Raw genomic sequence first — 27,557 nt, 5'->3', positions numbered from 1 at the left:
TTTAGAACTTCAGGCACTTTATGACTCTCAAGTAGCATTTCTCCAAAGTGGCCTCATCCTACAGTGATGTAGCTATGCTGTCTAAAGTACATTCGGTAAATTCTGTCTTCATCCTCTTCAGGTCCCCTTGGTAGAGTGCACAGTGCCTGGCCCATAGCAGGGGTTTCCAAGGGCCCCGCCTGCCTTCCTACAGCTCTGAGCTTATGAACAGAGAGGTCTGTGTTCACAGCCACAACTCCCCAACCCCCCTCCATTCCCAAGGCCCCTGAAAATGTACAAGACCTCTACTCCAGCCTTAGAGTAAACCCCTTCTATCTGTCCCAGCCCTGGTGAGTGAAGTGGTCCCAGGAGAGCCTGTGGTAAACTGGAAATAAACCTCTCCTTCCCAGAGGCCGCCGCTTCACAGCCCCAGACTATTGTTCAGTTCAGTTCAGTTCAGTCACTCAGTTGTGTCTGACTTTTTGCGACCCCATGGACTGCAGCATGCCAGGCCTCTCTATCCATCACCAACTCCTGGAGTTTACTCAAACCCATGCCCATTGAGTTGGTGGTGCCATCCAACCATCTCATCCTCTTTCGTCCCCTTCTCCTCCCCCCTTCAATCTTTTCCAACATCAGGGTCTTTTCCAATGAGTCTGTTCTTCATATCAAATGGCCAAAGTATTGGAGTTTCAGCTTCAGCATCAGTCCTTCCAGTGAACAGCCAGGACTGATTTCCTTTAGGATGGACTGGTTGGATCTCCTTGCAGTCCAAGGGACTCTCAAGAGTCTTCTCCAACACCACAGTTCAAAAGCATCAATTCTTCAGTGCTCAGCTTTCTTTACAGTCCAACTCTCACATCCATACATGACTACTGGAAAAACCATGGCTTTGGATTAAATATTAACTGAGCATGGCCCCACCCATCAGAATAAGACCCAGTTTCCCCCTCAGCCAGTCTGTCCCATCAGGAAGCTTCCATAAGCCTCTTATCCTTCTCCATCAGAGGGCAGAGTGAAAAACCACAATCACAGAAAACTAACCAAACTGATCACATGGACCACAGCCTTGTCTAACTCAATGAAACTATGAGCCATGCTGTGTAGGGCCACCCAAATGGACAGGCCATGGTGGAGAGTTCTGACAAAACGTGGTCCACTGGAGAAAGGAATGGCAAACCACTTCAGTATTCTTGCCTTGAGAACCCCATGAACACTATGAAAAGGCAAAAAGATAGGACACTGAAAGATGAACTCCCCAGGCTGATAGGTGCCCAATATGCTACTGGAGATCAGTGGGTAAATAACTCCAGAAAGAAGGAAGAGACGGAGCCAAAGCAACAACACCACCCAGTTGTGGATGTGACTAGTGATGGAAGTAAAGTCCAATGCTGTAAACAGCAATATTGCATAGGAACCTAGAATGTTAGGTCCATGAATCAAGGCAAATTGGAGATGGCAAATAGGAAGTGGTCAAACAGGAGATGGCAAGAGTGAATATCAACATTTTAGGAATCAGTGAACTAAAATGGACTGGAATGGGTGAATTTAACTCAGATGACCATTATATCTACTACTGTGGGCAAGAATCCTTTAGAAGAAATGGAGTAGCCATCATAGTCAACAAAAGAGTCCGAAATGCAGTACTTGGATATAATCTCAAAAACAACAGAATGATCTCTGTTCATTTCCACAGCAAACCATTCATTATCACAGTAATCCAAGTCTATGCTCCAACCAGTAATGCTGGAGAAGCTGAAGTCGAACAGTTCTATGAAGACCTACAAGACCTTCTAGAACTAACACCCAAAAAAAGATGTCCTTTTCATTATAGGGGACTGGAATGCAAAAGTAGGAAGTCAAGAAATACCTGGAGTAACAGGCAAATTTGGCCTTGGAGTACAGAATGAAGCAGGGCAAATGCTAATAGAGTTTTGTCAAGAGATGCACTGGTCATAGCAGACACCCCCTTCCAACAACACAAGAGAAGACTCTACACAAGGACATCACCAGATGGTCAACACTGAAATCATATTGATTATATTCTTTGCAGCCAAAGATGGAGAAGCTCTATTCAGTCAGCAAAAACAAGACTGGGAGCTGACTGTGGCTCAGATCATGAACTCCTCATTGCCAAATTCAGACTTAAATTGAAGAAAGTAGGGAAAACCACTAGACCATTCAGGTATGACCTAAATCAAATCCCTTGCAATTATACAGTGGAAATGACAGATATATTCAAGGGATTAGATCTGATAGACAGACTGTTGTTACCATTAAAGAATTGACCAGTGTTGCTGGATCCTTCTCTCATTCCAGAGAAGTCAGAAGCCTGCACCAGTAGGTAAAATCTCCCAGCTGGTAAAAATCAGTGACTCAGTCAATTAAAGAAATCACGTCCGTGGGCTCTGCTGTGTGACTCATTAGCCCCCGGGTCTTGTGCCTTGGCTCTTTCCTTCTCTCTGAATCCTCTCTCTATTTAATCTCAGCTGCTCCACAGCTCCCATATCACTTCCAATGATGAAGTGTGAATGATTTTCAATTGCTTTAAATTTTTTAAGTAAAAAATTGTATATACATATATATATATGTGATGATTTGATTCATGAAATAATTACTACGGTCCAACTAGTTAACATACCTCATCTTTTCATTGTTGTTGTCCGTTTGTTCGATCATACCTGACTCTTTACAACCCCATGGACTGCAGCATGCCAGGCTTTCCTGTCCTTCACCGTCTCCCAGAGTTTGCTCTAACTCACGTCCCTTGAATTGGTATGCCATCCAACCATCTCATCGTTTGTCGCCCCCTTCTGCCTTCAATCTTTCCCAGCATCAGGGTCTTTTCCAATGAGCCAGTTCTTCCCATCAGGTGGTCAAAGTATTGGCGCTTCAGCTTCAGCATCAGCCCTTCCTATGAATATTCAGGGTTGATTTCCTTTAGGATTGACTGCTATGATCTCTTTGCTGTTCAAGGGAGTCTCAAGAATCTTCAGCACCAAAATTCAAAAGCATCAGTTCTTTGGCTTTCAGAGAAGTGTTAGAGGAACTTTTATCTACAGATTCCCATCACTGCCCAGGAATCCCAGTCTTGCAGGAGGTTTCCTCTATTTGGTACTCAAAGTGAGAGGAGGTTCTTCCCAAAACTTCAGATTGAAGATCCACTAAGAGGGAAATCTTTACCATTGTCCCAGAATACAGTATGTTTAGCCTTCCAGTACCCCTGAAGCCAATGTATCATCTTCCCAATTAAATTTAAGGGGACAACATTTCCAAAGACCATTCTACATCTAAAACTAGTGACAGTGAATGAACCTGGGGGGTTCTATTTCAGCTCACACCTTTGTCTGTTATCTATGGAAAGGATATTTTTAATTCTGAAAAGAAATTGAGAAGTTCGAATTATGGGGAAAAGAAAGCCATACTATCACTTTTATAAAATGTCCTGATATTGCTCTCTTTTTTGAGTATTAAGATCATTGTAGTTGTTTTATGTGTTAAATTGTCCAGTGAAAGATGCAAAATGCGTACATATGGTTATATTTACTGCCCTATTTTGTATGTCAAGCCTTAAACTATTATTAAAGGTATCATTTCAGCAAACCAAGCAACCAGTAGTAAAAGAAAATGAGCGCTATTCAATCATTATCTGAATAGATATGATATCCTTTGTCTATTGCCTTCTATGATCTATTAGTTCTGTTTCCAAGAGCAACGACACATCAAGAAATTCCATCCCTTGATGACACAATAACATTTCTGTTAAAAACATTTTATTAGGAAAACCAATCTTTTCTTCCTTATGAGCAGGAGTCATTTATTTTTTAAACAAAAACCTCTTCATTCTCCCATCAATGAAGCTAGTTTTCTAATAACCTTGTTCCATTTTCAGATATTAACATCTCTGTTGACTGGGCTGTTTAAGACCCTTTCATGCTGTAGTTTATTAAAACAACTAAAAGAACAGTTTCTAATGAAATAAGTAGGACACAGGAACTGAAGCAGCTATATATTCAGTGAGCCTCTGTGTTCAGGTCATGTTGCTCATTTCAAAGGAACCACTTTAAAGTCTAAGGGGAGGGTATCATCTGAGTACCTATCACCACTTTCACTAGTCAGTGGTGAATCATATCCATGTTGTGGAAGTAACAAAAGCTAATTAAAGTTGGCATTACCTTTAACAAAGCTTTCAGTAGCAGCCACCTTGACTTTCACGGGCTGGAGAGACACCCCTTTATTCCACTTTCCATTCTTCCATTTCTGCAGCCTCTCAGTGACCCATCTCATCATCAGTCATTCACTGTTCCTATTTTCTCAGAATATAGAAGAGACACACACTCCTCCAGGTCCTTAATAGAAGAGCATGTATACAAAACCTTTTGGATTGTGTCTGCTTACAACTTGGAGTTAGTAGCCTGTGTTAGAAATGGGAGCTGTGACCTGTCTTTGATCTCACTCACTTTCTGCATGACCTTGGCCAAGTTATGTAACTTCTCCAGAGCTCATTTTCCTCTTTTCTAAAGTGACAGAGTAGGATTCTGTGAAATATTAAATTCTAGAATGTCTATGATCCTATCAGAGAGAAGTATACATTTTACTTCTGACCTTTTTACTGCCTCCCAACACTTAAGTGCAATCTGGTCTTCCAGCTGGACCCTGAGACATCAAGTAGTTTGGCCCTAAGATACACCTTACAAAACTTTTATTTGAAAAATGCTTAAAGAACAAAGATAGGAAAATTACATCTTCTACTTAAAAACTATATATAAAATTAAAGTTTCCATATCACCCCTACATACACTTTTAACACTCGCGTTGCCAAGGGTATCACCACCAATTGAGGAGTACATATTTATTCAACTATATGTGGCAGCTCTACAGTTGCTTTTCCAAAATGATTTGATGGGTCAACCTTCTTCATTCTGAAAATCTTTATTGTACTTAAAATTTTTTAAATTACAAGCACAATAAACTGTGGTGTTCCTGTTTAGTACTTAGTTGATTTGATGATGGGCTAGTACTCAGTCAATTTGGTGAACAGCAGGGGTGATGATAAGAAGAGAAGAAGAAATGAGGAAAGACTGGGGACTTACCTTGGTTCTTTTTCTAAAAGAAAACATGGAAGTAGCATCTCTGGGAGAGGTCTATATCTGAGAAGTGTGTGAAATGCTTGACATTTTTTTTAAGAAGTTCATCTTCATTTAACATTACTCATTGCGTGTTCTGAACAAGAGTTTTTTGCAAGGGCAAGTTTACAGTGAAGCAGAGTGGTTGGTTTCTTCACGGGGGCATAGCATTTCATGGGCAGCATTGAATTTTGTCTTTCTGGCTAGCTAGGTAATATAGATTGCCCAGCAGGAAAGCCTTGTTAGATGAGGATGATGACTCAATTGTGCTTCAGGAGCCCCATTATGAAAATTACTGGTCTAGGTGTAAGCCTTGGGAATTAATGGGTAAGTAATTCAGTGTAACCTGTAGTACCTAGGGGTAGAAACTCTGTGTTAACAGATTAAGTTAACCTGATTTTTCCTACTTTCAGGGACTAATGTGACCCAAAGGCTGTAAGAAAAGCTTATCAGCTTCTCATGAAGTGAGCAAACTCAGCCCTTCTTTTTCGGGAACCCTTTGCTCTACTCCCACTGTATTTTGCTCCTGTTCCTTCCTCCTCAGTCGCTGTTGCACACTTCTAAACCACTTCTCCTCCTGGACAACCCTTATTCACCCTCATAGTTTGGGCTCACAAACTAGTTCCTTATGAAGGAAGAATCCTACCTCCATCACCTCCTCCACTACTAGTCAGAATTAGTAGCTTTTTCCTTTTGGTTTCTGAACCTTGCTATTGTCAAGTTAATCTCTCCACAAGATCATTGTCTTCTTAAGGGTAGAGACAGTGTCTAGATATCTGTGTTATCAAACCAAACTTGGGTCCACTCCCCCAAATGCAGTAAAGCTAATCTACTGACACTGGTTTGTGGTGAAGGAAAGTGCCATGTTTATTGCAAGGTGATAAACAAGGAGTTCAGGACAGTTAGTGCTCAAAAAGCCAAACTCCTCTATGGGTTTCAGCCAAGCGTTTCTAAAGTCCAGATGAGGGAGGGGCATCCCAGCGTATGTAATCAACTCATGCCCAGTTCTCTGGTTGATGGTGAAGTAACTGAGTGATGTCACAGGGGTTAAGCATTATTAGTCCTTAGGCAACAGTAGGTCTGGGGGCTACATGCTCACAATCATCAAGTAGTTAACTTCTTCCATTTGGTGGTGGTTTTAGCATCTGTGAAACAACTCAGGAAATGTGCATCCGATACTATTATTTAGGTACTGCAGAGAGAAGCCAGAGCAGAGGATATGGAGGAAGGGTCTGTCTTGGGAAGGCCTGTAGGATCCTGCCCAGTTACATCTGCATTTTCCATCTGCAGACCAGACAGTGCCTGGCAGATGGGAAGAGTTAAAAATATTGGAGAATTTAATATAATCACAAGGATAATATGGAAACCTCGTGGGAGATAGTTTACTTTAGAAACATGCACAGACAACCTCCATCCATCAGGTAACATTTGTTTTCCTAATCTTAGGTTCAAGTGACCTTGATCCTTCAATGATGTTGGACACCGGAGAGATCATTGATATAGGATCTGATTATGAAGATCAGGTAATTAAAATCTAAAAATATTTGTCTATTTAAATGTTTTTAATTTTGGTCTTTATAAATGTTTCATGAAAATTAGAATTACAAATCATTCTGTGAAATGATTACAGATAACTAATAATCTGTTCCATGATAAATCATACAGCTTTTATTCATTAACTTTGGCCCTCTAACTCTCCTTTATCCACAGATTCAAAGTGGCAATTAATTAAGGGAAGATCTGTGGTCAAAAGTTACATGAGCTAGAAGTAAGGCTACATGAGGTTCTCTTGCCCAAGAATTTGCCTGTGTCTCATTCTTCCCAATAATAAGCCCAGTATTTACTAACCACTGCCTAGAGACTCAGGGCACTGCTTTCTTTTTCTAACCTTTAAAAGGGACTGCTGACCAAGGACAACACAGCCAAGAAGTCACATATATTTTCTATTTGGATAAGAAATTTATCTGGATCACTTTTTTCTCAGCAGAAGAACTCTTCTTCCTGCTCTAATGATCCAAAATAGTTGGCAAATGACCCCACTCTCTAATTAGGCCTTATTTTTTAAAGAGCATCTTGTCTGAAACTTCATCCACCTCTCATCAATGCTCTTCTGCAGTGGCTGAAAGCCAAGTGGGATGTTCTCCTGGATTTTTCCCCCATTTTCAACTAAAACACGTCACAAATTAATGAAATAGATCTGACCAGTGTACAAATGTAATGGCTGTTTCTCTGTTTTGCATATGTATTCAGAAGCTATTTTCACAGGCATTAAGTTTCTTTCCTTACATCACAAAGCAAGGAGAAGATATTGACAAGTATTTAAAATATCTTTTAGCATTTATTAAGCACTTCGTACATACTAAACATTGGGCTAAGTTCCTTAACTTGATTATCTCACTAATTCCTCACAACATCTCTAGGAAATAGGAATTATTATTTTTATTTCATAGGTAAGAGAATTAAGACTCCAAGAGTAATTTGCATGTGGTTACGCAAATAGTTTCACAGTGGAGCTTGTGAACTCAGGGCAGTTTCCCTAAACCTGCACCCTGCAACCCGCCATCCTCAGTCTCCAAAGACAGGCCATTCAGTGATGAATATTTGGAGCCTTTTCAGTTGCTAACTCTTAAGACCTCAGCAGAGGCAAATGCCAAACAACCACGATAAAAGGTGAGCTCACCATCTAAAATTATAAAGCACCAAGAACTGAACCATAGCATGAAATCCAGCTGATTTAACAAATGAAGGGTTCATACCCCAAGGACTAGACAGAACAGAAAAATCTGAAAGAAATCTTAATCAAGGAATATTTAAAATATCCAAAGACATAAAGGAAAGATTAGAAGTCTTGAAACAAGTACAGGAAAGAATGGAAAGCAAGAGGCAAGAAGGAATAATGAGGAAGAAATAGAAATTCTAGGCACAAAAAAATATTGTCATTGCAATAAGAATTCAATGAACAAGTTGAAGAGTAGACTAGACACAGCTAAAAAGAGACAATGATAGAGCTGAGGAAATTTCCTTAGAATAAAACAGAGAGCTAAACGAGAGTTCTTGTCAAAGAAAAAACTTGGGAGACACTGAGGATGGAATGATTGAGTCAACACGGTCTAAGAGGAGTTCCAGAAGGAGGACAGCATGGAGGGAGTAGAGCCTCACGTTAACAGATAATGGTTGAGAATTTTACAGAGATGAAAAAAGACAAGTCCCCAGATTGAAGGAGCACATTGTGTCCTGAACAGAAAAAAAAAAAAAAAAAAACCCTCACCTATTCTTTTTTTCATAGCAAATATTAATATTTGCAAATTTTAGCAAATATTAATAGAGCACCTACTATGTGCCGGGTACTATTTCAGCACTTGGAATATCTAATTGTATAAAACAGACAAGGAGCACCCATCTAGGTGGGCAAGATAGTGTACAATAAACATGTTAGTAAATTAATAAATATCCTAGATTGATATGTGCTATAAGAAGAAAAAAAAAAAAATAGAACAAGGTAGGAAGGTTAGGAATGCTGGAGTAGAGACAGATTACAGTATTAACTAGGAGAGCCAATATTAACTAGGATGGCCTCATTAAAGAGGTGAGATTTGAGCAAAGACTTGGCATATAATGTAAAACACAGAGAACACAAAATACTAAAGACAAAAATAAAATATTAAAAGTGAAAAGGCATTACCTAATAGCAGTTTGGGGGGGAGGGGCAACAGAGTCCATAAATCGGGTGCTTGCTTTTTCTGAGTACCTCCAATAAGTCAGATGCTGTGTTTTATGGTTTACATACATCATTGCTAATCTTTACAATGACTTAAGAAGGTAGCTCTGTTAAACTAAAACTCAGAGAGCTTAAATGACTTCCCAAGACCACACAGCTAACAAGCAGGAGAGTCAAGAATCAAACTATGATCAGTCTGGCACCAAAAGCTAGTTTTTGCTTTCACATTCCAAATAAGGCCATTATCAAGGTCACTGACAATCTATTGCCAATTCCAGTTATTGTTTTTTCATTATCTTTCTTGACCTTTGCTGCCTTTGATCCACTCCTGTGACGGTAGTGCAAAAGCAGCCACAACTGTACTTAAACAGAAGTGTAGCTGTGTTCCAGTAAAGCTTTATTTATGGTCACTGAAATTTGAATTCCATATATTTTCTTGTGATTTATTTTGACTATCCAAAAATGTAAAGCCCATTCTTAACGAAGATGCTGTTTACAGTCAGCAGAGTGGATTTGGCCTGTGGCCATAGGTTGCTGTGGAGAAGAAAATGGCAACCCACTCCAGTGTTCTTGCCTGGAGAATCCTGTGGACGGAGGAGCCTGGTGGGCTGCTGTCCATAGGGTCACACAGAGTCGGTCACAACTTAACCGACTTAGCATGCATGCATGCATTGGAGAAGGAAATGGCAACCCACTCCAGTGTTCTTGCCTGGAGAATCCTGTGGACGGAGGAGCCTGGTGGGCTACTGTCTATGAGTTCGCACAGAGTCGGTCACGACTAAAGCGACTTAGAGCAGCAGCATAGGTTGCTGACCATAACTATAAACCATCTCCACTTCTTGACACTGTCCTATTAGCTTCTAACATTTCTATAGTATTTAGTACTGTTCTAAATGCTTCACATTTATTACATTTTATCCCGAGAGAGCTACATGAGATTGATATCATTATCCCAATTTCACTGGTAAAGAAACTGTAGCCCAGAGGAATTCAGAAGTTTACTTAAAGTCACATACCTGGCAAGAGGTAAAGACAGAATTCCAACACAGTCTGACTGCAGAGCCGGGATCAGGAAAGACAGGTGAGGCTCTGCTATAGTAACAAATAAAACTCAAGGGACTTCGCTGGCGATCCAGTGGTTGAGACGCCATGCTTCCACCGCAAGGGGCATGGGCTCAGCCTCTGGTCAGGGAGCTAAGATTTAGCATGCCATAAAATTTTTTTTTTTAATTTTTTAAAAAGGAAAGAATAGCAAACTAATGGAGCTTACATTCTTAAAACAAAAACAAAAACCATCAAAATTTGAGTGTTTTCCTTCCAGAGAGACCTCCAAAGGGACCATGGATAAGAAGGGGAAAAGCATGGGTAGGGAGTGGCGGAAACCTGCTCTTAATTGCATATTTCTTCCTCCCACGATCATGAGACATCCCCTGTCACTGACTCTGCCTATGTCTAAGGAGGCTGAAAAACGGAGCTTACTTAAGTGTTTAGTGAGTGCCAAGCCAGCCTGGGCCGCAAAGCTCTTGCCCCCACTGTTCTCTCTCTCACACTCCTCTCACTTCTTGGCCCACTCTTTCTTGGTTTCCTTGTGAACTCCGCTCTGTTGGTGCATTACTTCAATGTGAGCATCCCCGGTATCCTGGCAAAGGGAATCTTCGCTCCTCACTGCACACATTATCCTTTGAGAAGCTCGACCACAGGCATGATTTCCGCTTCATTCAGAGTCCCCTGGTGAGCTCCCAACGCCTATGTCTGCCTGCTAACCAGCACTGGTTGGATTTCCCACGTGCATCTCAAACTCAGAATGTCCAAAACTGAACTCACTGTCTTCCCCCACAAAATCTGTTCTTCCTTCTGTTTCCCCTATTTCTGTGAATGATACCACCATCCTCCCAGCTGCCCAAGCCAGAGACAAGGGCGTCTTCCTAATCTCCTTCCTTTTTCTCCCTGCCTACATCAGGGTGATCGGAAAGCTGGTCAGCTGGCCTGGTCTCCTATCAGGCGTCACTCTTTCCCTCTCCAGTTCACACCCTCACCCTTCTTCCCCAGGACCACTGAAACAGTGTCCGAACCAGTCTCCCTTCCCCAGGCTCCTCACCCACGAAAATCATCTTGCTTAAAAGCCAAGTCAGTCGTCATATCCCACTGCTTAAAACTCTTCATGGCTCTTCACTGATGTCAGAATTAAATCAGAACTCTTATCAGTATATATGGGAACTTTCAAATTAGTCTGACCATCACCTCCTTCCCCAAACTCAACTCTTGCCAATCACCAAAACACACTGCATGTGCCAGCCACACCAAGCCATTTGCAGTTCCCCTAAGTGGGGGTTGTGCTTTGGGAGGTCTCTTTCCTCTATGTGGAAGCTTCTGCAGCCCCATCACCCCTGTGGCGGATAATCTCTACTCATGGTCCATCAGGACCACACTTCTTCTTGAGGAAGCCCTTCTCATTCCATGTCACGTTCACCTTCTTGGGGGACCCACGAGACCCTGTGTTCTAATATCCTCTTGCATTGTGTTCTGCTCTCCCGTCACTCAACCAACACACAATATGTGCTCAAAAAATATCTATTTTTTGAAAAGTCAAAAAAATGATTTCTAGTTTTTCTACTTCAAGTGTTGAAAGGGGAAAAAAAAAGTCTAGGCTTTAGTATCCCATAAAATTATCCTTCAAAAGTGAAAGAGAAATAAAAACTATCTCAGACAAACAAAAACTGAGGCAATTTGGTAACAGTAGACCTGTCTTGCAAGAAATGCTAAAAGAAGTTCTTTAGAGAGGAGGAAAATTATACAGGTCAGAAATTAATATCTACATAAAGAAAAGTATCAGAGAATGAATAGGCAAAAGTAAAATAAAAACTTATTTTTCTTATTCTTAGTTGATCTAACAGATAATGACATGTTAAAAACAATAATAGCAACAATGTATTTTATTATGTATGTTTATGTATTAGTGAAATGAATGACAACAAATGATGGAAGGGAGGAATGAGGAATATTTTGTTATTATAAGGTACTTGTACTGTCCACTTATTTCAAAGTGGATTTGGATTAGTTTAAATGTGTATTGCAAATTCTAGAGCAACCACCTTTTTTTAAAAAAGTTTAAAAAGAAACATAATTGATATGCTAAGGAAGGAGAGAAAATGGAATCATATAAAATGCTTAACTAAAACCACAAAGGCAGAAAAAGTTTGGAGATTAAAAGTAGAAGCGAAGAACATGGGCAATAAACAGAAAATAGTAACAAATATGCTAGATGATAATCCAGCTATATCAGCAGACACTTTAAATATCAGTGATCTAAATACTCCAATTTAAAGACAGAGATTTTCAAAATCAGTCAGAAAACAGACCCAACCACATGCTGTCTTCATCATTATTGTTCAGTCACTAAGTCATGTCTGACTCTACTGCATCCCCACAGACTGTAGCCCGCCAGGTTCCTCTGTCCATGGAATTTTCCAGGCAAGCATACTGGAGTGGGTTGCCATTTCCTTCTCCAGCGGATCTCCCCAACCAAAGGATCAAACCCGCATCTCCTACGTTGCAGGCAGATTCTAAATTTACCACTGAGCCACAGGGAAGCCCATAAGCTGTCTGCAAGAAACTTATCTTGAATATAAAGATACATATAGATTAACAAAAAGGAATAGAGAAAGATGTGTCTTGTTAGCACTAAATAAAAGAAAGCAAAATAGCTATATTAATTTCAGACAGGACAAATTTCAAAACAAGAAAAGTTATCAGGGATAAAGAAGGGTGGTACATAATGATAATGGGGTCAATACTCCAAGAAGACATAACCAGTTCATAATGTATATGCTCCTAACAACAGAGTGTTTCTAGATTCATCATTTGCCAAAGCCTTTGGTCCCATTCCTTCCGTCTGCCCTAGAACTTTGCTCCATTAACTGGTACTGCTTCATCTCTCTAAAAGCTCTCATCTTCATAGTATCTTTTTTCTCTCTTTACCAACCCACCCACCATCCCCTCTTGGAAGAAAGAAGGCCATTAACATTGCCAAATGTCATAGAAAGGCCACATAGGATACTGTCTTTCCTCTACGCTTTCCTTCAGCACTAAATTTGGTGAAAGAGAAGTCAGCTCCCCTGCTTCTATGCCCTCACCCCCCATTCTGTCCTATAAACCAGCTTCTGCCTATTTGTTCCCCTAAGAGAGCTTTAGAAGTCATCTCATTACTGCCAAGTCAGGAGAACATTTCCTAGTTCGTACAATGTCTGGGGCTCAAGACACTAGCTTGCATTTCTGCTTTCTCAAAATACTTGGGTCCCTTGGTTTATGCCACCTCTGTGGCCTTTACCTCCTTCCCCCAGCATGGTATTTTTACCCTGCCCTCCCTTTAAAATAGTATGTTCACCCAGCTCATTTTTTCATTGTTTAATGCCAGCTTTCAAAGAAGGAAGAATATGTCTAACACTGTCACATACTCATTCTGTTTAAAAACCATCCAGATGACTTAATGACTATGTCGGGAGTGGGAGGGTCCCTCTTCTCACACCACACAACTGCTTCAGCTAAGCCCATGACTTCACCTTTTTTAATTTACTTATTCATTCAACTCATATAGAGAATATTTGATGTGCCACACTCTTATATGAGTTACTAAAAATATATACAGTGAGCAAAAGAAGATACAGTTCCTCTCATTGCTCTTACAGGTAGAAATAGATAATAGAATAATCACATAAATAGAAAATTAAAACTATGTTAAGTGTTTGGGAGAAGAAGTACATAATGCCATGTGTATGATCAAGTGGGATTTATCCCAGGGATGCAAGAATTTTTCAGTATCCACAAACCAAACAGTGTGATACACCACATCAACAAATTGAAGAATAAAAATCATATGATCATCTCAATAGATGCAGGAAAAGCTTTTGACAAAATTCAACAGCCATTTATGATAAAAACTCTTCAGAAAGTGGGCGCAGAGGGAAACTACTTCAACATAATAAAGGGCAGATATGACAAACCTACAGTTAACATCATACTGAATTGTGAAAAGCTGAAAACATTTCCTGTTAGATCAGGAACAGGACAAGAATGTCCACTGTTACTGTCAATTAATGTCTGACGTAGAAGGCAAGACCATGCAATGGAGAAAAGACAGTCTCTACAATAAATTGTACTGGAAAGCTGTATGTTAAAAAAATTAAATTCAAACATTCTTTAACACCATACACAAAAATAAACTCAAAATGGATTAAAGACCTAAATGTAAGACCAGAGACTATAAAACTCTTAGAGAAAAACATAACAGAACACTCTTTGACATAAATCACAGCAACATCTTTTTCAGTTTGTCTCCTACTGACAAAGTTTCATATAGTCAAAGCTGTGGTTTTTCCAGTGGCCATGTATGGATGTGAGAGTTGGACCATAAAGAAGTCTGAGTGCCAAAAAATTGATGCTTTTTAACTGTGGTGTTGGAGAAGACTCTTGGGAGTCCCTTGGATTGCAAGGAGATCGAACCAGTCCATCCAAAAGGAAATCAATCTGGAATATTCATTGGAGGAACTGATGCTGAGGCTGAAGCTCCAATACTTTGGCCACCTGATGCAAAGGGCCGACTCAGTTGACAAGACACTGATGCTGGGAGTGATTGAAAGCAGGATGAGAAGGGGATGACAGAGGACAAGATGTTTGGAAGACATCACCAATTCAATGGACACGAGTTTGAGCAAGCTCTGGGAGATGGTGAAGGACAGGGAAGCCTGGCAGGCTGCTGTCCATGGGGTCGAAAAGAGTCAGACAGGACTGAGGAGCTGAACAACAAAGAGTAATGGAAATAAAAACAAAAATAAACAGATGGAACCTAATTAAACTCAAAAACTTTTGCACAGCAAAGGAAACCACTAAAAAAAAAAAAAGGGAAGACAACCCACAGAATGGGAGAAAATATTTGCAAATGATGTAACCAACAAGGGGTTAATCTCTAAAATTTACAAATAGCTCATGTGGCTCAATATCAAAAATACAAACAACCCAGTCAAAAAAATGGAAAAAAGACCTAAATAGACATTTTTCCAAAGGAGGCTAGCCAAGAGGCACATGAAATGATTCTCAATATCACCAGTTATTAGAGAAACGCAAGACAAAACTATGAGATACCACCTCACACAAATCAGAATGGCCATCATCAAAAATTCTACAAACGATAAATACTGTAGAGGGTGTGGAGAAAAGGGAACCCTGCTATACTGTCGGTGGGAATGTAAATTGGTACAGCCACTATGGAGAACAATATGGAGATTCCTTAAGAACTAAAAACAGAGCTACCTTATGATCCAGCCATCCCACTCCTAGACATTTATCTGGAGTAAAACACCATGCAGAAGAATACATGCACCCCAATGTTCATTGCAGCTCTATTTACAATAACCAAGACACAGGAGCAACTTAAATGTTCACTGACAGATGAATGGATAAAGAAGTTGTGGTACATATATACTCAGCCATAAAAAAAAAATGAAGTAATGCCATTTTCAGAAGCATGAATGGACCTGGAGATTATCATACTAAATGAGTAAGTCAGAGAAAGACAAATATCATGATATCACTTATATGCTGAATCTAAAAAAAAAAAAATGGTACATATGAAATTATTTACAAAACAGAAACAGACTCACACACTTAGAGAATAAACTTGGGGGAAGGGTTGGGGAATGGTTGGATTGGGAGTTTAGGATTGACATGTACAAACTACATTTAAAATAGATAACCAAGGACTTCCCTGTTGACACAATGGATAGGGATCCACCTGCCAGTGCAGGCGATGTGGGATCAATCCCTGCTCTGGGAAAATTCCATGTGCCACAGAGCATGCACCACAACTGCTGCTGCTGCCCTCTAGAGCCCGTGATGACACCCACATGCTTAGAGCCCATGCTATGCAGCAAGAGAAGCCAGGACAGTGAGAAGCCCACGCATCACAGCAAAGAGTAGGCCTGCTTACCGCAACTAGAGAAAGCCTGTATGCAACAACGGAGACCCAGGGCAACTAAATAAATAAATAAATAATCTTAAATAAATGAACTAAATAGATAACCAGCAAGGACCCTACTGTATAACACAGGAAACTCTGCTCAAATACTCTGTAACAACCTAAATGGGAAAAGAATTTGAAAAAAAATAGATACATCTATATGTATAACAATCACTTTGCTGTACTCCTGAAACTAACACAACATTGGTAATCAACTCTACTTCAATATAAAATAAACTTCAAATATTAAGTCCACGGTGTAGCATGTAGATGTGGTCAGTGAGGTGAGGAGAAGCTTTTCTAAGGCAAGCAATGCTTGAGTTAAGATCTGAAAGATGAGTTAAGAGGTCCCAGGTATGTGTGAGAAAGTGAAAGAACAGGAAAGTTTGGGGGGTACGGGGGACGTTCAGAAAGAGGAATAGCCTGAATAAGCAGAAAGAAGCATGGCATCTGGAAGGCCAGTGCGACTGGACTGTAGAGTAAAGGGGAGTGGGTGTGAGATGAGCCTGGAGGGTGGGGCTTTGTAGAGCAGAGGCTGTACCATGCTGAGTCTCTTCAGTCGTGTCCAACTCTTTGCAACCCCGTGGACCGTAGCCCACCAGCCTCCTCTGTCTATGGAATTATCCAGGCAAGAATACTGGAGTGGGTTGCCATTTCCTTCTCCAAGGGATAGAACCAACCCAGTAATTGAACCTACATCTCTTATGTCTCCTGCATTGGCAGCGGATTCTTTACCACTAGAACAAGTACGTGTCTTGATTTTATCCTAAGCGCAACGGGAAGCACTAAAGAATTGTTTTGTTTTGTTTGGGGTAGAGAAGGGTATGTTAACATTTTATTTGTGTTTTTAAAAAAAAAAAGATTGTTCTCACTGCAACGTGAAGAACACTTTGGAGGAAGGCAAGGATGGATCTAGGAAGTCCAAGAGGACGCTCAGTGATCCAGACAAGAGATCATGAATAGTACCTTACAGTGGAGTACTGGACGAGGTGGACAGAAAGTGATGGATCTGAGAGGTACTTGTAAGGTAAAATCAACAGGACTTCAGGCTGGGATGGAAATGAGAGCCAAGGGGAAATGAGCTGTTGAAGATGATGCCTGCGTTTTTAACTTGTACAGCTGGGTGGATCGTGGTGACTTTCACTGAGAAAAAACACTAAGAAAACACCAGTTCTATAAGGAAAGATCATGAGTGTAATTTTAGTTAGATGTGCTAAGTTTAAGTGCTCTGATATACCCAAGTAGAGAATTCAAGTGAAGAATTGAAAACACAGGTCTGGTGCTTAGAGGAAAGATCTGGGCTGGGCATATAAATTTGTGAGCTTCTGAATATAGGTAGAGCTTGAAACTAAGTGGAGATGAGGTACTTAGAGAAAAAGAACAGAACTGAGACGAGAAGAGGATCTAAAGCTGAGTGCTGAGTAAATTGAAAGGCTGGGTAGGGGAAGTGAAGGGGAAGTGAAGGGAAAGTCATCAGTTGTTTCCGATTCTCTGTGAACCCAAAGACTGTAGCCTGCCAGGCTCCTCTGTCCATGGGATTCTCCAGGTAGGGCAAGAAGAGGCAGCAAAGAAGATGTGAAAGAAGTTGTTGATGATACAGGAACAAAATCAGCACAATGTGGTATTCTAAAAGCCAAAGAGAACAGTATTTCAGAGAGCAAAGAGTGTTAAATGTTGATTCGAAGAGTAAGAAAAGGGAGGACGGAAAATGGCCATTGTATATAGAAACCTGAAAGACATTGTTGGCCTTCCAAAGAGCTACTGGGGAAGGCTGTCTTGTTTGTTTGTAATAGAAGACACTTGAACACGTAGGATGGATCCGCTCATTCATGAGCTGGAGAATAGACAAGAGGGGGGAGCTTCCTCTGAATGCAAGTGGAACTAAAGCACAGGGTTTTAAAGCACAGATGGAGTGGGACTGGCCTGGTGGTCCAGTGGTTAAGACTCTGCATTCTCACTGCAGGTGGACCAGGTCAGTTCCTGGTGGGGGAACTAGATCCCATATGCTGCAATGAAGACCCAGTGCAACCATAAATAAATACATAAAAAATAAAATTTACAAAGAAAAAAAAAGCACAGGTGGAGAGACTGGTGTTAGAAGAGGGACCACATGCGTGAACATCAATCAGATAGGAGTGTGGGTTTGAATGTTTAATGGTAGGACGTTGATGAGGCAAAACCATCTGTTAAGAGTCCAAGATTTGAAGCAAGTGGAGGACTGAAATATTGTGTAATCCTGCAAAGAATGAACTAAGGAAACCTAACAGGATTGGACTCATATAGCATCTGAGAGCCCATTTGACATTAGTGCCTGGAACTTTGTTTTGACCAAGTGATCCTCTTAACTTTTTCCATTTATTTAGCAAATGCTAGTTGGGTGTCCCAGAGGTGCCAGACACTCTTCTTGGTACTAAAGATACAGAGGAAACTGGAACTCCCACGAGGCACAGGAATTGTTCATAGTTCACTTCATGCAATAATGGAGTTTTACCAAATTTATTAACACTAACAGATCAGAGCATTAGCAGTGTAAGAGATGGTGGACCAAAAATAGAAAGGGAAGTGGACAGATGACAGGGGGCAAAGCCCAGAAGAACTGGAAGTACATTTGTCTCCTTTAAAAATATAACTCTATGTCACAAATTCAAACCAGCTCTTTATTAAAAAGAATAGTTGATCCTAGCAGTCCTACAAGGATCATTTCAAATCCTGCTTCTTCTTCCTTCTCTAATAATTAGAGTAAACATTCATTTCTTGCCTATCCCACTGAACACCCAAAGCCCTTGAGGTTTATACCCAGTCTTAGCACTTGATTCATTATGCGCTGACTCACATTATTCCCTGCATGTCTCCTACATGCATCCATTATGAGAAATAGCATGACTGTGGGGCCAGACAGACCTAGTTCAAATCCAAGAGCATACCTATGGGTTGCAGGTTACTTAACCACTTCAAGCCTGAGTTTCTTCATCTGTAAGAATGGGCATAATACCCCGAGGCTATTTGGATTAAAAGAGATGATCTGTGTAAAAGCACCTGACTCAGTAGGCCATTTTCTCTTTTTTCTTTTTTCTTTCCTTCTTGAGAGGGGGTCCCTGTCTTGTAGTTCTCTTGTGTCTACTGTACTGTGGCAGGGACCGTGTCAAGACCGAAATAGACTTATGGAATAAAATCACAATGCCACATTCCCTGGTCAGAACGAATAACAGACTTTAATGTGTGTGTGAATTTCAAAAAGAACGTCCGTAGTTATATTCAGCTTCTAGATTAAGAAATATTATACTAAGTCAAAACCTGTGTTAGGTTGTATGGGTAAAACTGTTTTAAAGCAGTGCCCTTCCTACAGATGAACCTCCTTCCAAAGCAGATATAGAGACACAGATGTAGAGAACAAACCTGTGGACCCAAGGGGAAAAGGGAGAATGGGGTGAACTGGGAGACTGGGACTGACATGAACACACTGCTGTGTGCTATTGTGCTCAATCACTTCAGTTGTGTCCGACTCTTTGTGACCCCGTGGACTGTAGCCCTCCAGGCTCCTCTGTCCATGGGATTCTCCAGGCAAGAATACTGGAGTGGGTTGCCATGCCCTCCTCTAGGTGATCTTCCCCACCCAGAAATCAAACCCACATCTCTTATGCCTCCTGCATTTCAGGCAGGTTCTTTACCACTAGCTCTACCTGGGAAGCTTGAGAACCTACTGTGTAGCTCAGGGAACTCTACCCAGTGCTCTGTGGTGACCTAAATGGGAAGGAAATCCAAAAAAAAGAGGGAATATAAGTGTACGTCCAGCTGATTCACTCTGCTGCACAGCAGAAATGAACACAACATTGTAAGGCAACTGTACTCCAATAAAAAAAATTTTTTGATAAAATAGTGCCATTCCCAAAGCAATTTATTTCAGGAGCATAGCACTGATCATAATTTGGTGATTTATCAAGTTGTAACTGCCACCCTGAGCCCTGTTCTTATGGGTAAGTCAGGTTTTTGTAGCAAGTCCTACAAGAACTGATTGAAGCTGGGAATCTGGAATGACCAGGTTTACCTCTCAGCTCTGCAGGAAGCACCTGTCCTTGACAATGAATACTGTTAAAAAAAAAAAAATGAATACTGTTGGTGGCCTATTGGAAGGATGAAAGCCGGGGCTTTGGAGAGGAAAAAGGGACAAGGTCATAAAGATGTATCTAGCTTTCCCGTGGAGAAGGAAATGGCAACCCACTCCTGTATTCTTGCCTAGAGAATCCCGTGAACAGAGGGTTGCACAGATTCGGACACCACTGAAGCGATTTAGCGTGCATGCATGCATTGGAGAAGGAAATGGCAACCCACTCCAGTATTCTTGCCTGGAGAATCCCAGGGACAGAGGAGCCTGGTGGGCTGCCGTCTATGGGGACGCACAGAGTCAGACACGACTGAAGCGACTTAGCAGCAGCAGCAACAGCAGCTTTCCCAAATACTAAAATAAAAATATCTGCTTCAGGTTAAGGCAGCCAGCCCTTCCTGACTGTCTCCATGGAGCACGGACAGTTTTCAGCTAATTAATTCTGTAAGAAGAAAGACAAGTTCCATTTTCAAACCTCTTTAATTGTATAAGGATGCATTTTCACTACTCTACACTGCAAAGTCAGGGATGTCCTTCATATTTTTGGTATAGATATTAAACACTAAACAGCAGCATTCTGTCACTTAGGTTACCAATTCTGAAACAGGAGTTCAATATATTTCCACGCTCTGAGACATAAAAGTGAATGCCTCATCACAGGACTGCAGGAGAAATCTCTGCTGAAGGAAATAAGAACTGATAGAATCCCTTATTTCAAAGCAACAAGATATATTCCAGGGGTAAAAACATATGAAGGATTGATCAGTAGAGACTGCTTTTCTCTTTTCAAAAGCCCTATTATTCTTATTAGACAAGTTTTTATAATTAATTTCATGGGCTCCTGTGACATCTTATTAACCAAAATAACCTTGAATGCCCTGTCATTCTGAAGGCGAATGAAAATATTTGTGATAGCACAATAGTGCCTCTGCATGATAAAGGAAAGGAAATAGAACTCATGTGTGACTCGTCATCTGATGTGCCTTGGAGCCTTAAATGACAGGAAATTGTCATTAATGGGAAACCAAATGACCTTCTGGGAGTGTAAGGTGTTTACAGAAGTAAGGGTGGGAACAGTGCCCAAACCCTGAAAACCCAACCTAAGAGCAAACACAGGCCTACACAGACTTAAAGATCAGTGGCAGGAAAGGAGTGTGATGAGGTGATGAGGTTGCCCTTTGCTCCTTGGAGCTGGTTGCCAAGGAGCGGAGTTACCATTGTCCACCCACTGATGAATTATCTGTCTTTTTCTGTGGGGTTTTGGGAATGTTTTTGTGTTGAATCCATGGTTTTATTAGGAATGGTGATTGTGGCTAGGTAAGTAAAGGCCCCAAGCTTTTGAGTCCCGGATGGGTTTGAATTCTGGTTCTACCACGGAGTGGCTTTGTGATACTGACACATCCACTTACTTCTCTGAGCCTCAGCTGCCAAATCTATAGAATGAAGAGAATAATGTGAAGATTAAAGAACTGATTTATGTCAAGCCATTCTGTCAGATATAAGAGCTCTGTACCTGTAGTTATGCAAACATGAAGTCTTAACATGATGATTATTTACTGTAAGTTTCTCATATCCTCTTTTGAATGTAGATAGAAAATACTATAGAACAACAGCTTTGCTGTTCAGAAGTTTGGAAGGACCCTTCCCTTCAAAAATACATGAAATAATAGCACAGATAGGAATAAAGTAATAAAATAGTAAAAATAGACTCAGGATTCCAGTACCATCCTGAAAGCTATCAGCAGACTTGCCTTACTTTTACCAGCTCTATTCCTGTTTCTGTCGAAGCATTGGTCACGTGTGTTGTGGCCACATGTGTACACGTCTTTCTCCCCAGTAGATGATACCTAGGAACCTGGACAATGTCTCAATTCAGTTCAGTTCAGTGGCTCAGTCTTGTCCGACTCTTTGCAACCCCATGAATCACAGCATGCCCGGCTTCCCTGTCCATCACCAACTCCCAGAGTTTACTCAGACTCATGCCCATCGAGTCAGTGATGCCATCCAGCCATCTCATCCTCTGTCGTCCCCTTCTCCTCCTGCCCCCAATCCCTCCCAGCATCAGGGTCTTTTCCAGTGAGTCAGTTCTTCCCATCAGGTGGCAAAACTCTGTCAAAGTATTGAAGTTTCAGCTTCAGCATCAGTCCTTCCAATGAACACCCAGGGCTGATCTCCTTTAGGATGGACTGGTTGGATCTCCTTGCAGTCCTAGGGACTCTCAAGAGTCTTCTCCAACACCACACTTCAAAAGCATCAATTTTTTGGCACTCAGCTTTCTTCACAGTCCAACTCTCATATCCATACATGACCACTGGAAAAACCATAGCCTTGACCAGACGGACCTTTGTTGGCCAAGTAATGTCTCTGCTTTTTAATATGCTGTCTAGGTTGGTCATAACTTTCCTTCCAAGGAGTAAGCATCTTTTAATTTCATGGCTGCAGTCACCATCTGCAGTGATTTTGTAGACAATGTCTACTTCACTATAATTCTTCAGTTCTTTGCATGATGCTTGACAAAGTGCATGCATGTGTGCATGCATGCTGTCACTTCAGTTGTGCCCAACTCTTTTTGACCCTATGCGCTAAAGGCTCCTCTGTCCATGGACTTCTCTAGGCAAGAATACTAGAGTGGGTTGCCATGCCCTCCTCCAGGGGATCTTCCCTACCAAGGGATCAAATACACGTCTCCTGCATTGGCAGGCAGGTTCTTTACCACTAGCGCCACCTGGGAAGCCCTGCTTGACAAAGTATAGGAGGGCAATTCAGAAATATTTTCTCCATGAACAGAATAAAGAAAAATCTCAAAGGGAAATATAATGAAGAAGTCTGTCATTCTATAAACAGAGAACAGGGATTAAAACAAATTTACATGCAATGATGAAATTCTTTAAGTTTATATGTTTTCAAAGGAAGGTAGCCAGGATGCTGAGGTATTTAAAAACTATCGGATGAGAAGTGGTAGGAGGATCTGGAAATATCTAAGTGGAGAAGCACATTTTCCTGAGAGCATGGCCTGTCCACTCCATGGTGGGTGGGGTTTGTGGTCTGGTTCACAGCTATTTCCAATGCCTTGCACAGCACTTGACTCATGCTCAATGAACAACTGTTCGGTGAAGAAATCCTGTTATCTATAAGGGACTGTATCATTTTAGAAGAGGGAATAGACTTCTGTATTACCTATGTAAGAGAGAATCGTGTCCTAGAGATGGAGATTACCAAGATGGAATTCAAATCTTTGTTGGAAAGAGTTTTCTAGCCATGGTTATCCACATGGATACCTCATTGATTATATTCAAACAAACTTTAGGTAGCCATTCTTCAGGGGTGCTAAAAAAAAAAAAAGTGATTTTTGTACTGGGTGGGAAAATGATATGCCTCCTAAGGTTTTTCCAGTAGTCATGTATGGGTGTGAGAGTTGGACTATAAAAAAAGCTGAGTGCCAAAGAATTGATGCTTTTGAACTGTGGTGTTGGAGAAACTCTTGAGAGTCCCTTGGACTGCAAGGAGATCCAACCAGTCCATCCTAAAGGAGATCAGTCCTGGGTGTTCATTGGAAGGATTGATGTTGAAGCTGAAACTCCAATACTTTGTCCACCTGATATGAAGAGCTGACTCATTGGAAAAGACCCTGATACTGGGTAAGATTGAAGGTGGGAGGAGAAGGGGATGAAAAAGGATGAGATGGTTGAATGGCCTCATCCTCTCAATGGAGATGAGTTTGGGTGAACTCCGGAAGTTGGTGATGGACAGGGAGGCCTGGCATGCTGCAGTCCATGGGGTCACAAAGAGTCGGACGTGACTGAGCGACTGAACTGAACTGAAGGCCCTTTCCATCTCTGAGTCTGTTTGCTTAAGAAAAGGCCAAAGTGTGTGTGTATAATGTCAACTCCTACCATCATTATCCTAGAAATATTTAAATATCATCCCCAATAGCCTGTTTCAGTAGCTAAAATCCTATCACTATGGAATCTAAAGGAGGAGTGATACTGTATCACTAGAAAGTCTCAATTTTTCATCATTAGCTTATATCATTTAATCAGATATACCTAACTACAGCTGAATAAAATTTCCATCATCTTAGAACATTGTTAATTGTACAATCCTTCTCAGGCTTAATTTCAGATGAGTAAAATTGTATTATGACATGTCAAAAATCACAGCAGTTTTCTTTTTTAATCCTATTAGAAGAAGTAGAAATGGACTTTCCTAATGGCTCAGATGGTAAGGCACCCACCTGCAATGCAGGAGACCCAGGTTTGATCCCTGGGTTGGGAAGATCCCCTGGAGAAGGGAATGACCACCCACTCTGATATTCTTTCCTGGAGAATCCCATGGACAGAGGAACCTGGTAGGCTATAGTCCATGGGGTCACAAAGAGTCAGAGATGACTGAGTGACTAACACAACACAACAGAAACATATTAACTCATTGTTAGCCATTGACCCTGAAGCACAAATGAGTTACTCATCATTAAGCAGAGGTGGTGGTGTGCAGGAGTGTTCAGTGAAAACCATGGGATGGTGGTCAGACTGTCCACTGTTGAATTCTAGTTCTGCCAGTTACAATTCATGTGAGCTTGAACTTCTTAATGCCAAAGTCTCCTCATTTGCAAAATGGGAGTTTTGTGAAGAATAAATGAGATAATATATACACAATACACTTAGAACAATAATGATACCTAAAATACATCAAGCACAATGGTAACTATTATTCAGTTATCTTAGCAACCCTACCTGTAGCTCCAAGTTGAGACAGAGATAGTAAGCAACTTTCCCCAAATGACACAGCAAGAGAAGGGCAGAATTCTAATACACTGCACCCTCGCCAATGTCAGGACCTGTGCTCCTAATCTCCACTGCCTCCTCACTGAGGATCTTGGTTTCTAGCCTTGCATTTATGAGAGTTTTTAAGAGCAAGAACCTGGAGGAGGAATAATAATAGCTAAAATTGCTCGAGTGTTTTCTATGTTTCAAGCACTGTTGAGAGCATGTTACATGCATTAAGCCTTGCCACAGTCTTATGAGACTTTTTTTAAATTCCCATTTTACAGATATAGATCTAAGACCTGGAAAGGTTAAGTAACAAGTCACAGGTTCAAGACTCCAGGCAGTCTGACATCACTGAGGCTGAGTTTTAACCACTACACTATGGTTCCATTGCAGGATAGCCCTTGAAGGGGACTTTGGAAAACCAGGAAACCATGTTCAGTTCCAAGATCTAAAGGAAGGTGGGGTGTGGGGGTAATGAGGAACTAAAGACAGTGGCAGCCCATTAACCTTTTGATGATTTTGCTAGAATTCCCCATGAAGTCAGAAGCAGGAATGGGCCTAGAGAGGAACAGACAGGCTGGACTTTGGAGGGTTGCCACGGGAGGCTAGGGGTGGGGATTTTGTTTGCTTGCCTTGTCTTCTCTTTGATTTAGAAGCTTGATGACTCATGAAAAACACTCTTGATTCTAAAAAGTAAACGCAACAACACTCCTTTTAGAACCACTTTGCTTTTTAATTAATCTTGTCTAGAGAAAACCAGCAGAGAACGCAACCTAAAAAGCTTGCAGTTTTTTACTGTATGTTCACAACCTTGAAGAAGATTCAGAGTTGACAGCTTTTTATTAAGTGTCTATTCTGTGCCAAGAGCTCTCATGATCTAGCTTAATCCTCACCACAACCCTGGGAGGAAAGTATCATTATCCCCAAGGTCACACAACTAATAATGTCTTCACTCCTAATTCTTCCCTTCCCAATAAGCTATGCTGCTACCCAGAATCTATAATAATAACCCCTAGAAAACCTCTTCTCACATATACACACACACACACAAGCCAGCTTATATTTTATCCTAGTATTTTCAGTCACAGGAGTTAGTGTCTTCACAGATTTAGAAAATGAGCAAGCCCTATAAACGGATGTCGAAGACTGTGAAAAATGTTAAGTCTGTGACTACTTCTCTTTCAGTGCATAATATGCTTCAATTTCCTTGTTATTTTCTTAAATTTAGCACCTTTTTTCTTATTTAAAAAGGCAAGACTATAATACACACCAGGGAAAGTTTGGAAAATTACAATGAGTATAAAAAAGAAAATAAGCATTAATGTTTGTGAATATTTCATTGATTACTAGATATTTAATAAAGTTACAATCAAATTCTTTTCATTTAATAATATAGGCTTTCCCATGTCATTGAATCATTTTTGTAAAAAACATCTTCAAAAAAATAAAAAATAAAAAAAAAAAACATCTTCAGTGACAATATAAAATATAATTCTATTTGGTTGTTTAATCACTAAGTTGTGTCTGACTCTTTGCAACCCCATGGTCTGTAGTCCACCAGTCCTCTCTGTCCATGAGATTTCCCAGCCAAGAATACTGTAGTGGGTTGCTGTTTCCTTCTCCAGGAGATCTTCCCAACCCACGAATCACACCATGTCTCCTGCATTGCAGATGGGTTCTTTACCACTGAGCCACCAGGGAAGCTCCATAATTCTGTAAGTGTACTATATTTATTTTCATCATTTCCCCTGTTGCAGGTCACCTATTTTTCATCTTTATAAACATGCTGCCCTGACATCTCACATAGACTTTGCTCAGATACTAGGATTATTGGGCCAAAGAGTATTAAGGGTAGTATTGTAATATTTCCACTTCTTTTTATTTAGATATACTTCAGTGACAAAGCAAGGATTATTGATGAGACAAAAGGACTCTAAAGAGGAAGATATTTAGATAAGGCTGTTTATCTAAATTGTTTGAAATAAGAACTGTAAAACTCAGTCTAGTTTAGTCCCACATGACTCAGGATGCAGAGCGTACATTAAATGATAAAATATCTACAGTCCATTGATCAATAAATTCTGTCCTCCAAGATGCCAGTCACCCTTGAGGCCAGGCTAGGTGGAGCCTCTGGGACATGCAGCAGAATCCTCCCAGGATTTTCCTTGCAAACAAGTCCACAATCAACCCTTAATTTCACAAGCAGTAACTGAGTTTCTTTAAGCCTGGCTGTGTGCTGGTGCTTCCATGGACTTCTTCCTTTCTCTAGAAACAGTATTAATCAAAACATCAAGAGTTTTTGTCATTTCTAAGCACACAGGCTTTCTTAATATGTAAAGCTAGTTCTCAGAACATCTCTATTAATCTTATGTTTCATTCCATCTCCTTGTTATCTGTGGAGAAAAACATGTTTTTAAAAGAATGAACTTTGTAGAAGCAGAACTAGGAAACAAAAGTAAATCAGTTTTTAGAAGATCTGTAAGACAGACTAAAAGCTGTAAAGCACACAACAAATACTGTTCACCCAGTTTCCAGCTTAAGAAATAAAATATGACAAACAGCTGAAGCCCTCTGTGCCTCCCCCAGGTCACACTCCCCCAGTTCTTTCCAGAAGTGTCTACTATTCTGGGGAGTTCATCTTTCAGTGTCATATCTTTTCGCCTTTTCACACTGTTCATGGGGTTCTCAAGGCAAGAATACTGAAGTGGTTTGCCATTCCCTTCTCCAGTGGACCTCGTTTTGTCAGAACTCTCCACCATGACCTGTCTGTCTTGGGTGGCCCTACACAGCATGGCTGATAGTTTCATTGGGTTAGACAAGGCTTGTGGTCCATGTGATCAGTTTGGTTAGT

General features: G+C 40.7%; 1 protein-coding gene across 3 annotated transcripts in view; it reads left to right on the top strand.

The window, feature by feature from the left end:
- The window catches only part of AK5 (adenylate kinase 5), a 259,777-nt gene that overhangs the window by 134,815 nt on the left and 97,405 nt on the right, over positions 1-27,557 (top strand). For all 3 annotated transcript variants that reach the window (XM_043878033.1, XM_043878032.1, XM_043878031.1), the window contains exon 8: positions 6,552-6,628. In XM_043878033.1, coding sequence (XP_043733968.1) covers positions 6,552-6,628 — 77 coding nt within the window. The remainder of the gene's footprint in view (positions 1-6,551; positions 6,629-27,557) is intronic.

Source organism: Cervus elaphus, chromosome 20, assembly GCF_910594005.1.
Source record: "Cervus elaphus chromosome 20, mCerEla1.1, whole genome shotgun sequence".
Taxonomy (NCBI): domain Eukaryota; kingdom Metazoa; phylum Chordata; class Mammalia; order Artiodactyla; family Cervidae; genus Cervus; species Cervus elaphus.
This window is presented reverse-complemented; position numbering and strand designations above follow the sequence as displayed.